Source organism: Peromyscus leucopus, chromosome 3, assembly GCF_004664715.2.
Source record: "Peromyscus leucopus breed LL Stock chromosome 3, UCI_PerLeu_2.1, whole genome shotgun sequence".
Lineage (NCBI taxonomy): Eukaryota > Metazoa > Chordata > Mammalia > Rodentia > Cricetidae > Peromyscus > Peromyscus leucopus.
This window is the reverse complement of record NC_051065.1, coordinates 40,183,217-40,197,974: the sequence shown is the minus strand read 5'-3', so window position 1 is coordinate 40,197,974 and position 14,758 is coordinate 40,183,217. Positions and strand designations below refer to the sequence as shown.

Sequence of the window (14,758 nt, the reverse complement as noted above, 5' to 3'; positions counted from 1 at the left end):
AACAACAACCCCCCCCAAAAAAAAAAAGAAAAACGGGTTGACACTGGTTAAAGTTGTTATTATTGTTGTGTGTGATACGTATGTGTTATGCAGGCTGTGCTTGTGCCACAGCACACATACATATAGAGATCAGACTTCAGTATACTCCTTCTTCCACGGTATATGAGGAGAGGACTGAGGTCCATTGGTCTTACACAGAAAGTGCTTTTACTCCTGGTTGACAAATTTTTAATGACTTTTCCTTAACTATAATGCAGCATTTAATTAAAATAAAAACACCAGCACTCAAGAGGCTAAGGCAAGAAGATTTTCAAGTTTAACAATTGTTTGGGCAACATAGTGAGTTTAAGGCCAGCCTGCAATACATGGACAGACTATCTCAATAAGCAAAATAAAATCGAGGCAGAGGCAGGCGGGCCTCAGTGAGTTCGAGGCCATCCTGGTCTATAAAATGAGTTACAGGGCAGCCAGGACTATTACACAGAGAAACCCCGCCTCAAAAAAAACAAAAATAAATAAATAAATAAACAAATATATGGATGGATGAATGAACAAACAAACAAACAAATAAATAAATTGGGGTTTGGTGTTAGGGCATGCTCATAATCCCAGAATATGGCAAAAGGATCTTCTGTTCCAGGCCAGCCAGAGATTGTCTCAAAAATAAAGGAACAGGGGTTGGAGAGATGGCTCAGAGGTTAAGAGCACCGACTGTTCTTCCAGAGGTCCTGAGTTCAATTCCCAGCACCCACATGGTGGCTCACAACCATCTGTAATGAGATCTGGCGCCCTCTTCTGTGTACGTAATAATAAATAAATCTTTAAAAAAAAAAATAAAGGAACAGCAACAAAAAAATAAGTTAACAAGGTAATATATCTTACTAAAATAAAATCCTAGTCATAAGTATCTCTTCTTCATTTCTAGAGTATGGTAAATTGGAAATCAAAATCAAACATCCTCTGACTCAGTAGCCCCATTTTGAGTGATTTATCCTAAGGAAGCAATTTCCAGTAAAGACAGACCAAGGATTTGGCATGTGTGTTATATCATTATTCATGGAAGTAGAAAACTTTAATGTTCAAATGAATTTGCACATGAATAGCTGAATAGAAACTAATAGTAACAAACTACTATAATCAAGATTATAGAATTTTTTCTTCTAAAATCTCTTAGAACATTATAAAGTTTTAATGATCATGAAATAAACTTCTGAGTAAAAAGCAGCTAGTGTCTGTATAGCCAATTTTATATATCTGCATAAATGCCTAGATAATACATAGATATAATGTGTATTAATAAATGGCATTAGGGCCAGTGAGATGGCTCAGTGAATAAACACTTGTCAAGATTGACAACATAAATACAATCCCTGGAACCTACATGGAGGAAAGAGAGAACAGATTCCTGAAAGCTGTCCTCTGATCTCTACAGATGTCCTATGGCATCAGAGCCCAGACATATACACAAGCACACAATAAATAAGTAAATATAATAAAAAAAATTATTTAAAAACAAACAACAAACCAGGGCTAGTGAAGTCATGAATCTTGGAGGGGAATGTATAAACCACTACTTTACTAAACCAGTATAATCCCTAACTACATTCTAAATATTTGTCCTTACAGCCACAGATAAGTATAGTCCTCACCCCTTATCAATGAAACGTTTCTATGCAAAGACCGAGTTGTAGAACCCAATAGCAATGGTTACATCTGCAAAACAATTCCTCCACCTAAGGCTCAGGGCTCACTGAAGAATAATGGGGCAGAAAAATTATAAGAGCCAGAAGGTTACAGAGTTTGCTGAGACAGTGTCTGCTAGTGATGTCAGAAGTGACACCAATACAGTCTCACCAAGATGACAACCTAAACATGAACTCTTACAAGTACAACAACAGACATGCCAAAGTGGATGGAGAAAACACTAAAAGGTTCCAACCCTACAGAAAAAAACTACAGGCAACTAAGGAATGGTGAGAGCACATCAACTGGTTATATAATACCAAAAGCTCAGCCTTGAAAACATACTTACAAATAGCATTATATAGATTGAGTAGGTTCTATTTATATACTTACAAATAAACACATGCACACTAACAACAATTAATGAAGAGAGGCTGTGAATTAAAGAGAGCAAGGGATAGGGATATGTGGAAGGGTTTGGAGACAGGAAAGAGACGAGGAAAATGATATAATTACATTATCTCAAAAAATTAAAAATACATATATAATTTTAAAAATTATTCAATTCACCCAGCTTGAGGGAAGGGTTCTTGCTTCCAAGGAACAGAATTTGGTTCTCAAGCCGGGCGGTGGTGGCGCACGCCTTTAATCCCAGCACTCGGGAGGCAGAGCCAGGCGGATCCCTGTGAGTTCGAGGCTAGCCTGGGCTACCAAGTGAGTTCCAGGAAAGGCGCAAAGCTAAACAGAGAAACCCTGTCTCAAAAAACCAAAAAAAAAAAAAAAAAAAAAAAAAAAAGAATTTGGTTCTCAGCACCCACATCAGTTGGCTTAAAACCACCTGTAACTATAGTTCCAGGGGGCCTGATGCCCTCCCTCCTCTGGCTTCTGCAGGCAGTGGCACTCATGTGCACATACCCATGCACACTTGAACATACAGTTTTTGAGAATCCCACCAGTAAAATAAGCCATGCACAAGAAAATAAATATTTTATGATTCCACTTATAAAAGGGACCTAGACTGGGAAAAGACAGAAACCAAAATGCAATTTACAAGGTGCTGGGAATAATGAAGTTTTTGTTTAGGTCAGGAAAACATTTAGAAATTGGTGACAGCTGCTAGACATTCTGTATACACTTAATGGCACTTGACATTGTATATCTAGATTAAAAAAAATACACTTATTTTTACCACAACAGAATAGAGAAGAAATCGTTTTACTAAAGGTAAAGGTAGAGAATCCTGCCACAAGACCAGGCAATACAGGGCTGGAGTTGTTGCTCAGTTATACATAACATGCTTAGCCTAAGTGAAGCTCTGAAGTCAAACCTAGCACTTTTCACCCCTTCACCAAATGAGAGAACCAGGCAGTAGATTTAATCTGATAGTGGCACATGTGTCAAGAAAGCTAATACAAAGGAAAGTAAGGGTCCAAGAATCTGTACAGACCTACATTTTTAGACAGTGACCAAGGAACTGCAGAAATGAAAGATAAAAAATGACGTGAGATCAAGGGTTAACACAGTTGAGCCATGCAGGGCTACCTCTGACCCACGAGATAGTACTTGGGGCTGGAAGAGGTAATGATATAGTCAAGCTTTGGTAAGCAAAGTATTACCAAAGTGTGGTAAGGCCGGTTTGCATCTGGCCCTAAGGGAGTTTCAGGGTGTGGTTTTCTTTCTCTCAGAGGACTTGGAGACCAAAAGTAGCATGTCTTAGTCTAAAACTGGTGGTAAAGGACTCCCAATATAATGTTATCACAAGGCTATCATGAAGGTTTAAGTGCTGGATTCTAATGGTATAGACTGAGTACAGATAGACAAGAACTAGTCAGGAAAACAGTTTCTTTGTCCCTAAATATTGTTCAGGTACAATCTGAGGAGGTATGGTCTTTCTGATTAAAAGAGATCTGTTCTAAGTGTCTCAAACTCTCAATTCCTAACCCTAGAGGCACTGGATATCATACTACATAATGACTCTGGGTCTCAATTTCTACATCCTAAATGTAAATAATGTCCTAAAGACATGGAAGGTTTTTAATTTTTTTTAATTTTGTTTTTTTAAATTTAATGTGTATGGGTATTTTGCCTGCAAGTATGTCTGTGCACCATGTGCATGCCTGGTACCTGAGACCAGAAAAAAGTGTCAGATCCCCTGGAACTACTTGTGAGCTGCAAAATGGGAGGTGGGAATCAAGGCTAGGTACTCTGAAAGGGTAGCCAGTGCTCTTAATCACTAAGCTATCTTCCAGCCCCAGCAGTGTATTTTAATAAAGAATACTAAAGCCTAGATCTCTTAAATTGGCCCAACATTCTTCCCATCAAACTACACTGTCCCCACTATTCCTGCAAAATTTACTGGAGTGTTAATTATACCTATGAACTACTGATTTAAGTAAGTACTCTTAAGTTATTAAATAGGAATACGTTTACAGGAGGTTTTAAACCAACTGATGTGTGTGCTGGGAACCAAATTCTGGTCTTCTGGAAGTGCAGCAAGCACTCCACATGCGCACATACACACACACACACACACACACACACACACACACACACACACACACACACACACAGTTGGGTAATGAAAGAGAACCAGTTCCTACAAGTTATTCTCTGACCTCTATACAAATGCAATGGCACGTGTGCACCCATATACATACACATTTGCATACATTAAAAATTAAAAAAAAATAAAGAAATCAGAAAACAGTTAAGCACTCGTGGAAATGGGTAAAATATACTGAAAACATTTCATTGTAGACAAAATATTTTAGTGTCTTAAGTTATACAGATTCAAACTCAGAATATCCAGCACCAAGAAGTTAATGGATTCTGTCAGCAGGTGGCTCTAGTGATACTTCAATGTCACACACTACAGCAAAGCAAAGCAAACAAAACAAGACTCGAATCTGGAGAAAATTTTATCTACCAAGACTTCAATTAAAACTTCTTTTTGCAAATGAAGACAACAAATTCTAGAATAATTTACTTGGCTGTAGGGCTTACTGCCCTATTAGTGACTCAAGAAGGTGAAGCTATCATTGTTTAGTGCTCTTACTCATGTTATTCAGCTTTGACTAGCGACAGAATGAGGAGTCCTCATTCAGAGTAATTTTCTTTTTAAATAAAATTTATTTTTTGTTATTTTAAATTATGTGTGTATATGTCTGTGTGGGGGAAACTGACAGGACTGCAGGTGCCCACATAGGCTGGAGGTGTCAGATCCACTGCTGCTGGAGTTACAAGCAACTGATATGGGTGCTGTGGACCAAACTTGGGTCCTCGGCAAGAGCAGAATGTACTTTTAACTGCTGAGCCATCTCTCCAGCCCAGTAATTCACTTCTATTCACACATGTCACTTTTTTTAATTGTTCATTTCATTAAAAAAAAAAAAAAGGAGTAACAGCTCATTATGCTTTCTAATAAACAGCACTAAAGAAATAAGGTAATGTAATTAAAGGACATAAACTTAATAATCAAACTTCCAGTTTCTGAAACGGAAAAGTAACTTTTTTTTTTTAAGACTAGAAGAGGAAAAAACAAAATACTTCCCATTTATATCTTTTCCTACTTTCTAGCTTCCCTTCTGGGTTTTTATTTTATTTACCTATGTAATGATTTCATGATTGAGATGGCTGGAGTCACAGAGATAAGTATAGAAAGCACATAAGTCATCCTATTATAACATGGCTTAGAAGTCAATAGCACTTGTTGTTCTTTTAGACTACTCAAAGTCAATTCTGAGCACCCATATCAAGCTACTTACAACCACATTTAACTCCAGCTCCAGAGCATCAAATGTTTCTGGTATCTGCAAGCACGTTTGAACCCTCACGTGCAAATACCCACATGCAAACTCAAACTACATATAAATAAAAGAAAGAATAAAATTCTTTTAAAAAGTAAATAAAACAGCCGGGCAGTGTTCAACTTTCTATCTTGTTATAAGACCAAGATTACTTGATAATTTGCTGTACTGAATTTATTACTGCTAGAACAGAAGCTCCTACATAAACAAATCATAGCCAAAACACAATACTTACATTACATAAATCACTGTCTTAATATTACTAAACTGTGCTGTCACAGGAAAAGCCTAAAAACACATCATTAGGCTCTGCTGCTGCCACTTCTTTCTCTGTGACTTTGGTTTCCTCAATCTCTAATACAAGGAAACTTAAAACTCCCACCTGACCTTGCTCATGCAGAAAGGGCTAGGATGGCCTATTATAGCCCAGCTATCAGAGCTTTCCTAACTAGCCTATTCTTTTCTCCTCTGAGATCCTATTATCTTATTTGTCTAGACTTGCTTTATTTAGTACAGCAGTCACTAGACAGACGTGATAATGAGTATTTGAATCATGGCTCATTTGAACTGGCATGTGTTGTAAATATAAAATCCACAGAAGTTCAAAGAAAGGATAATAAAGGAACAAATATCTCATTAATAGTTTTATCTTGCCTGGTGGTATAAGCACATGTCTTACATGTAAGCTCTTGGGTGTAAGTAGCAAGGTGATCTCTCTAAGTTTGAGGCCAGCCTGGTCTACAGAACAAGTTCCCGGAGAGTAAGGATTACACAGAGAAACCCTGTCTCGGGAAAAAAATAAAAAATAAAAAATAAATAAATAAATAAATAAATAAAACCACAAACCAAACCAAACAAAACAAAAAGAAGTAGTTTTATCTTGATTATGTGTTAAAATGTTTTAGATATAGTTACTTAAGAAAAAAATAGCCGGGCAGTGGTGGTGCACGCCTTTAATCCCAGAACTCGGGAGGCAGAGGCAGGTGGATCTTTCTGAGTTCGAGGCTAGCCTGGTCTACAGAGCGCGATCCAGGAAAGGCACAAAGCTACACAGCCTGTCTCGAAAAACTTGAAAAAAAAGAAAGAAAGAAAGAAAGAAAGAGAAGAAAGAAAGAAGAAGAAAGAGAGAAGAAAGAAAGAAAGAAAGAAAGAAAGAAAGAAAAAGAAAGAAAGAAAGAAAGAAAGAAAGAAAGAAAGAAAGAAAGAAAGAAAGAAAGAAAGAAAAAAAAATATATGTATATTTAAGAAACAAAAACCAAAAAAAAAAACTATTATCTTGCCAGGCATTGTGGCCAACACCTCTGAGCCTAGAATTCAGTTCAAAGCTAGCCTGGTCTACATAGCAAGTTCACAAAACAACAAAGGCTACATAGAGAAACCCTGCCTCACAAAACAAACAAACACCAAACCAAAATCAAAGACATCCAAAACACTGTTACTAGAAACTTTAAAATTATACACTAAGTCTGTATTTAATAGCTCTGGTCTGAAGTTCTGACTTCCTAACTGACCAAAATGTTCTAAACAATAGGTTAAATTTTATACTTCACCTTTGGAACCATAAGCTCTAAGAAGAAAACTTCCCATATAGTTGATGCTTGTAATGATCCAGTATACCCTGCCTCTTGAATTGTTTGTATATATTTCTGTAAAATTATGCTACCTGCACTTAAGGGCATACAGCTACTTAAAGAAATGAGTGGGGAATCATAGCTTTCTGGTTTAAAAAAGATTATTGCTGATCAAGTTTTTTAAAGAAAACTGTATTTATACCTAGCTACATTTTTTCCTTTTAAATATAGCATTTTAAAAATTTGGACCAAGGGTTTTATACCAGTAAGAAAGCCAAGGTAGTCATTATGTTAACCTGCACTAGGAACAGTAACAAGTCTCAGGTAGTTGGCTTCAACTACATTTCTAGTCACCAAAATCTAAGCATTGTTTTTTGTTAATATTAATATTATTCATAGTAAAAAGTTGTGACTGGAGCTGAAATGGTCCAGCAATACTGGACACAGGCTTGGTTCACAGGATCCATATGGAGGTTCACAACAGCCTCTAAATCCAGTTTAAGAAGATTCCCACTTCTGATATCCCAGAGTTCATGCAAGCACATGGAGTACATACAAACACAGGCAGACACACATAAAACACTTTTTTTTTTCTAAAAACAGCTGTAATGGTTTTTGTTTCTTTGGATTTTGTTTGCTTGCTTGCTTTGATTTGTTATTTGAGACAGAATCTCCTTATGTTGCACTGACTGGCCTGGAACTTAGTATTTATACCAAGTTGGCCTTGAATTTACAGAAATCCTTTTACCTGTGCTTCCTGAGAGCTGGGTTATGACCAGCATATGTCTTTTTAAAAGTTCATTCATGATAAGATGACTTTATTTAAATGTGACCATTAAATATTTATAGGTGCTTTTTTTTTTCAAACTTAAGCTTATGAAACAAAATCTAATTATAGGAGAATTCTTTAATAGATCAATAGTCTATCCTGACTAATCAGTTTTTGTTTTGTTTCATTTTGTTTTTCAAGACAGGGTTTCTCTGTATACCCATGGCTATCCTGGAACTTACTCTGGAGACAAGGCTACAAATCTCTGCCTGCCTCTGCCTCCTGAGTGCTGGGGTTAATGGCATACACCACCACTGTCCAACATAATCAATTATTCTTAGGTGTCTATAAACGTATATTTAGTGCAAATGTTAAAGAAGAGCCAACTTTTAGGCAAAGTAATAAGGAATAAGAAGTAAAACACAAGAACAAAATGAGATGAAGACTTTTCCAAGTACAGTGTTGACAGGAAAACAAATACATAACAAAGAAATGTATTTAATGGAATGAAACTTGAGAAATACAATAAATATTACTGAGAATTGAAATACCAGAGTTTATTAAACCATTTGTTTCTAGATCCTGAAGTACTGACAGGATCTAGGACCATGCCTAATGTCACAAATCTTTTGTGGCCCTGTAAAATTTGATCTAGTATTAATACTTTAAACATCGAGCACTTTCTACATTTTAAATTAGCTCATTAGTGATTGTATTTTAAGAATCCAATCTTCTTTAAAATAACACATAATTTAAAATTGTATAACTACTATATTAGTATAATAAAAAATTAAAATACTTGATTTTAAAATAAGTATCAATTCAGAAGCAATTGCAAAAGGAATAGATAGGAAAGGAGAATCCCATGCACATTTCCTTGTCCTCTTTTTTTTCTATTCTTGTGAGACAGTGTCTAATTATGTAGCCCAGACTGGACCAGGCAATGTGCCTGAGTACAGACATACATCCTTAATACCCACCGATACCTTACTTATTATTAGTAAGATACTGGGTTCAATATCTTACGTAATAATACTTTGGTATCTTTTGACAGTGAACTAGAAATGAAAAAAAAAAGAAAAAAAGCAACATGCTAGTTATTTTTAAATTTAACTAGAAAAACAATACCAAAAGCTTATGTTTCTGTGAAATGAGAAATAAATGTGCTACCAGTCTTTTCAAGCCTCAAGGTCTTACATTAAAAAGGAGAGTGCCGGGCAGTGGTGGCGCACACCTTTAATTCCAGCACTCGGGAGGCAGAGCCAGGCGGATCTCTGTGAGTTCAAGGCCACCCGGGGCTACCAAGTGAATTCCAGGAAAGGTGCAAAGCTACACAGAGAAACCCTGTCTCGAAAAACCAATAAATAAATAAATAAACAAACAAATTAATTAATTAATTAAAAAAATAAAAAAGGAGAACATGAAAGTTTAATAATTAAACCACAAAAATTCTAGTGGTTGTCACAAAACAAAAACTGGTACCATTTATACTTTGTGTTCTCATCTCAGGGAAAATTATTCCTAAGGAACATATACTTTTATGTAACACAAAAGAAAAACCATAAGTGGAGAAGTGCTGTAAGTGGAAGATACAAAAAGCAAATTCCCAAAAGACAGAGAATTCTGGAACAAAGGTTATTTATAAAAGTAATCTTAAAGGAACATTGCCCTTTTAACTTCTAATGTCTTAGCCAAGAATCCAAAATGACATATGCAAATAAACACTGTTTAGATGTGATAACTGCATAATATATTTTGCCTTTCCCTATCTAAAATACTCACTCTGAGCCTGCAGCCATTTCCAAGTATGATGTTTCTGTTGTATCAACCCCCAACGGGATTGCTATGCTCATGACGTTCGCCTCTGGTAAATTCGATTACTATGGAGTCCTATGCATTGGTATCCAAAATACTGGGGCATGCCAGCCACAGTGCTCATTGCAAACATCTAAGTGCATCCACAAACCCTGTTTAAAAGAAATGGGAACAAAAGAGTTAAGAACCACCTGAAATAGCAAAGTACAGCAACAAGCAGTTATACTGAAACAATAAATAAAACAAGTGAAGAAAGCATTCTTTATTAAGGTCCCAATACAAATGTAAAAGTGTTCACAGAGCAGCTTTTTCATTTTCTTCCTAGGATTATGTTGCATTATGTATTTCAAAAGTTTCTGGAAGTATAGGTCAGCGGAGAATGTGTGCTTGGCATGCATGAAGCTCTGGGTTCAATTCTAGCACATTAAAGGAAAGAAAATAACAACTTTTTGAATCTAACATTCTTTAATGAATGAAACTAGAATGCCACAAGGATTACTAAAGCACACTAGTCGGTAAATGACTGGCAAACATTTATTTTGAAAGTCAAAAAAGAATTTCTTTTTGTACAAGTATCCAAAACTATGTCTTTTGGTAGTGATCTTGCAGAGTATTTACACGTGGAACACTAAGCAGCAAATTAACTTTCTTTATGAGGAGTCTATTTATTTTTCACAATTCCAAGGTAGGAAGTTGAGCATGGTGGCACACACCTTTAATCCCAGCATTCAGGAAGCAGAAGCAGGAGAATCTCTCTGAGTTCAAGGCTAGCCTGGTCTACAGAACAAGTTCCAGAACAGTCAGGGTTATATAATAGAGAGATCGTCTCAAGAAAACAAACAAAACAAAATCCAAGGTAGGTATCTTCCATTTTATTGCTATGACAAAAAGCTAGGAAAGACTTAACTTAATCTTGGTTACTCAGCTTAAGAAATGACCAGACAGAGGACTAGAGAGATGACTCAGCAGTTAAGGGCACTGACTGCTCTTCCAGAGGACCCAGGTTTAATTCCCAGCACCCATATGACAGCTCACAACTGTCTGTAACTCCAGGATATCTGTAACCCTCACACAGACATACATGCAGGCAAAACACTAATGCACATCACATATAAATAAATAAATAAATAAATAAATAAATAAATAAATAAATAAATAAAATGGCTACGCTTGATGCCAATTCTATTCTACTGTTTATAAATGTATACAAAGAAAATTATTTTATTTGTATAAATCATTCATATCAGGGAGTACTCTATTTCTTCAGTTAATACTGTCTAATATAATTAACTAGTAGAGAAAACAGTGATTTAAAAAAACAAAATTTACAGGAGTAACTAAAAGAGTCTGAGCTTCAATATCAAATATGTTCTAACCTAAATTCACTCCACTGTACTTGTTCCAAGTATTGTTTATAAAATATCTACTCAAAGTCTGTTTTACAATGACATAATCCAACTTAAGAACAAAAGGCAATCATAAATTACAGAAGTATCGTTAGGATTCTCTTTATCTTTGTAATGTTATACCTGAAATAAAGAAAAGCAGTGTTTCCTTAAATAATTCTTACATTCACCTTGAATTTTTACAACTGAGCTTCAGCATACCTACTCTAATTTCTATTTCACAGATGATACAAGTATTCATACTGTATGTGGGAGAAGTACCAAACAGGGGAAATAAGGTGATTAAAGTGGTTTGAATGCTATAAGAAAACTTGTCCATACTTTTAAATCATGTGTGACTGGAAGAAAGATACTATATTTCAAATTATTGTAATAAAAAACTAAAAAGACATGGTAGTACATGCCTATAGTTTAGCTGCTTGGGCCTAAGGCTGAAGTACTGTGGCCTGGAATCTGGAGATTTGCCGGGGACACATTGAGTGATACCCATCTTAGAACAAAACAACATCAATAAAAGATCCATAATAGGCAATTACATAAAAAATTAAAAACTTTGGGGCCTGCTTCTACTCAATGTAAGACTAAGCAAGTCATTTAACCTCTCTGGTATGTAGAGTCCTTGTTTATAAAACAAGAATGTAAAATCAGAGTTTCTGGGAAGAATCTGACATACTGAATATAAAGGATTTCAAAGAAATGGTTATATTTACAATCAATACATATAGTATAGGCTCTACATTCCTGATTTAAAAAAATCTGGAATCCTATAACTACAAACAAGAACTGCTCTTCTTATTCCATCAAGAAACAATGTATGGATAGACAAACTCATTCTCATTTAAAGAGACTCTTCTAAAACTTGAAAATAGGGTCATTATGTTATGTTTTCTAATTTATTTCACAATTAAAGACTCTCCTCAAGATAATGAAAGCCAACTGAACAAAAGAAAGCACTGTCCTATCTTTTTTTCTTTTTTTTTTCTTTTTTTTTTTTTTTTTTTTTGGTTTTTCGAGAAAGGGTTTCTCTGTAGCTTTGCGCCTTTCCTGGGACTCACTTGGTAGTCCAGGCTGGCCTCGAACTCACAGAGATCCGCCTGCCTCTGCCTCCCGAGTGCTGGAATTAAAGGCGTGCGCCACCACCGCCCGGCGCTATCTTTTTTTCTATACCTAAGATCTTATTACAATTACTTCACAATGCTGTAGTTATTAACTAGCACAATAAATTACAACATTTTATTACAAAATGCAAGCAAGCAATGCACAAAATGAGTTTGCTCTACTGAGACATTACTGTTCTATATTTCCTTAAGATGATAAAGACTTAAACCTAACAATAGGCAGTTAACTATAAAGAGCCATCTTCCCTATCTTCCCTGGTATCATTTCCTTAGTAATGTTTTCTTCAGCTCAGCTTATCTTATTTCATTCAGTGGAGTAATATTTCTAATCTAAAACAATGTATTTCATATGTAATTAATAGTATGTTCTTTTAAATAGGCAATCTTCGCTAAAAAAACACCTGATGTGTTAGCAATGAAAATAAGTAAACAATCAGAGTGAAAAGCTTGTAATTAGCCTATTTCAAGCAATGGTTTATATCTGTGTGACTCTTGCTGTGTCTCTAACATAATAGTCCTCTACAAAGAGTTGATAAATGAATTAGAGAACCTGGAATGAAACTGCAGTTCTGGCCTCATAAACCAAATGACCTATCATCCTATACAAGAAGAGCTACAAAAATTACCGTATGACATATATCTCTCTAAAAACACTCATGTTCAGAATAAAACATGTAATCATGTATGAAATGGAATATAATTTCTAGCTTCATTCTAAAGAAAAGATCTCAGCAATTCATTCACATGTCATCATGAGATTATAAAATGAAAACTATTTCATTATTTCTATTAATATAAAAGTTTTAGCCAGATAACTCATATTGCTAAAAAATCAACTGATAATAAGAACTGCAACTTTGCTGGATAGTGGTAGCGCACGCCTTTGATCCCAGCACTCAGGAGGCAGAGGCAGGTAGATCTCTGTGAGTTTGAGGCCAGCCTGATCTACAGAGTAAGTGCAAGGACAGTCAGGACTGCATCATAGAAAAACCTTGTCTTGAAAAAACCAAAAGTAAATATACAGCAACTTCATTAGGGTCAAATCATTATCTCTAAAACGATCAAGAACAAAAATCTGGTCTGATGTCTTACGTGGGTAATCCCAGCACTCAGAAAGGTAAGGCAGAACTACTGCAAGTTCCAGGCCAGTATGGGCTGTAGAGAAAGACACTGCTTCAAACAACAAAACACAGACACACACACACACACACACACACACACACACACACACACACACACACACACACACACACAAATAAGCTGTAGTGTAATGGTAATCCCAGCAGAGGGGAGGCCTTGCAAGGCAAGAGTATCATGAATCTAAGGTCAGTTTGGGCTACACAGGGAGTTCAAGACCTGCTTAGACAACATGATAAGGAGGCTCTGTTTTGAAAAACAAAGTGCTAGAGATGTATAGCTCAATGGGAGAGCATTTGCCTAACATGTGCAAGGCTATGGATAAAATCAACAGTTACCACAGAAAAGAGAGAGACAGACAGAAAGATAGACAAGAGGAAAGAGGAAGTGAAGGAGGGAATGTAGTAAGAAATCATCTTATCACACAGGTCTAAAAGGGGAACAGGGAATTTCAACATAATCCAATTACTCCAATCTTTTATGTGCAAGGTAAAAAAAAAAAAAAAAAAAAAAAAAAACCCTAACATCACCAACTGGCAAGTCAGATATAGGCAAAATACATGGAAAATAAATAGCAGCCAATAAAGAATAATATAAAAGGAAATACCATGAGATGTCTGGGAAATCTGAGGTCCAAGAAAGAATAAATGTCTTCACAAAACCTGCTATCCAGAATAGACCTAGAAACCAAGTGAACATAGGAGTATTGAGCTAATGTTAAATGGTAAACGTTCTAGGTACTTCTGACTGAAATGGTACCCTCAAACAAGGAAAGCAGCAAAACTTATAAGAACAAATTCATTCTCTTATTTTTAAATGCAAATGAATATAAACACAAGCAAAGGCAATAATTAAATACCAAATAACACTAAAAATCAACTGGAAGATCAAATATTAAAAACAAAAACAACAATAAAAAAAGAACAAAACACACACACACACACACACACACACACACGAACAACACAAGAGAGAGACAGACAGAGAGAAAAAGAGACAGATATAAATAAAAAGAAACCTTTAAAAAATAACATTGTGCCACCACCACCACCACCACCACGAAAAATAAAAATCTATAGAAAAAAAATAATAACATTGTGGTCTTTGTTTTTTTGTTTTTTGTTTTGTTTTGTTTTGTTTTTTTGGTTTTTTTTTTTTTTTTTGGTTTTTTCGAGACAGGGTTTCTCTGTGTAGCTTTGTGCCTTTCCTGGGACTCACTTGGTAGTCCAGGCTGGCCTCGAACTCACAGAGATCCGCCTGCCTCTGCCTCCCGAGTGCTGGGATTAAAGGCGTGCGCCACCACCGCCCGGCAGTCTTTGTTTTTTTTGGAGGGGGGAATCAATATTGGTAGTAACATCCTTACTAATAAGATTTTATACAGAAATCTTAGGCATAAATAATGATTTGATACAAAAGTGAAAAACAGTTTTAATCTATACTTTTTCCAGTGTTT

At 35.7% G+C, this 14,758-nt stretch overlaps 1 protein-coding gene across 1 annotated transcript in view; it reads right to left on the bottom strand.

Annotated features, from left to right (window-relative positions):
* Window positions 1-14,758, bottom strand: part of Kmt2e (lysine methyltransferase 2E (inactive)) — a 72,109-nt gene that overhangs the window by 48,149 nt on the left and 9,202 nt on the right. Inside the window, 1 exon segment of the mRNA XM_037203576.1 lies at window positions 9,612-9,796. Coding sequence (XP_037059471.1) covers window positions 9,612-9,682 — 71 coding nt within the window. The 5' untranslated portion in view covers window positions 9,683-9,796.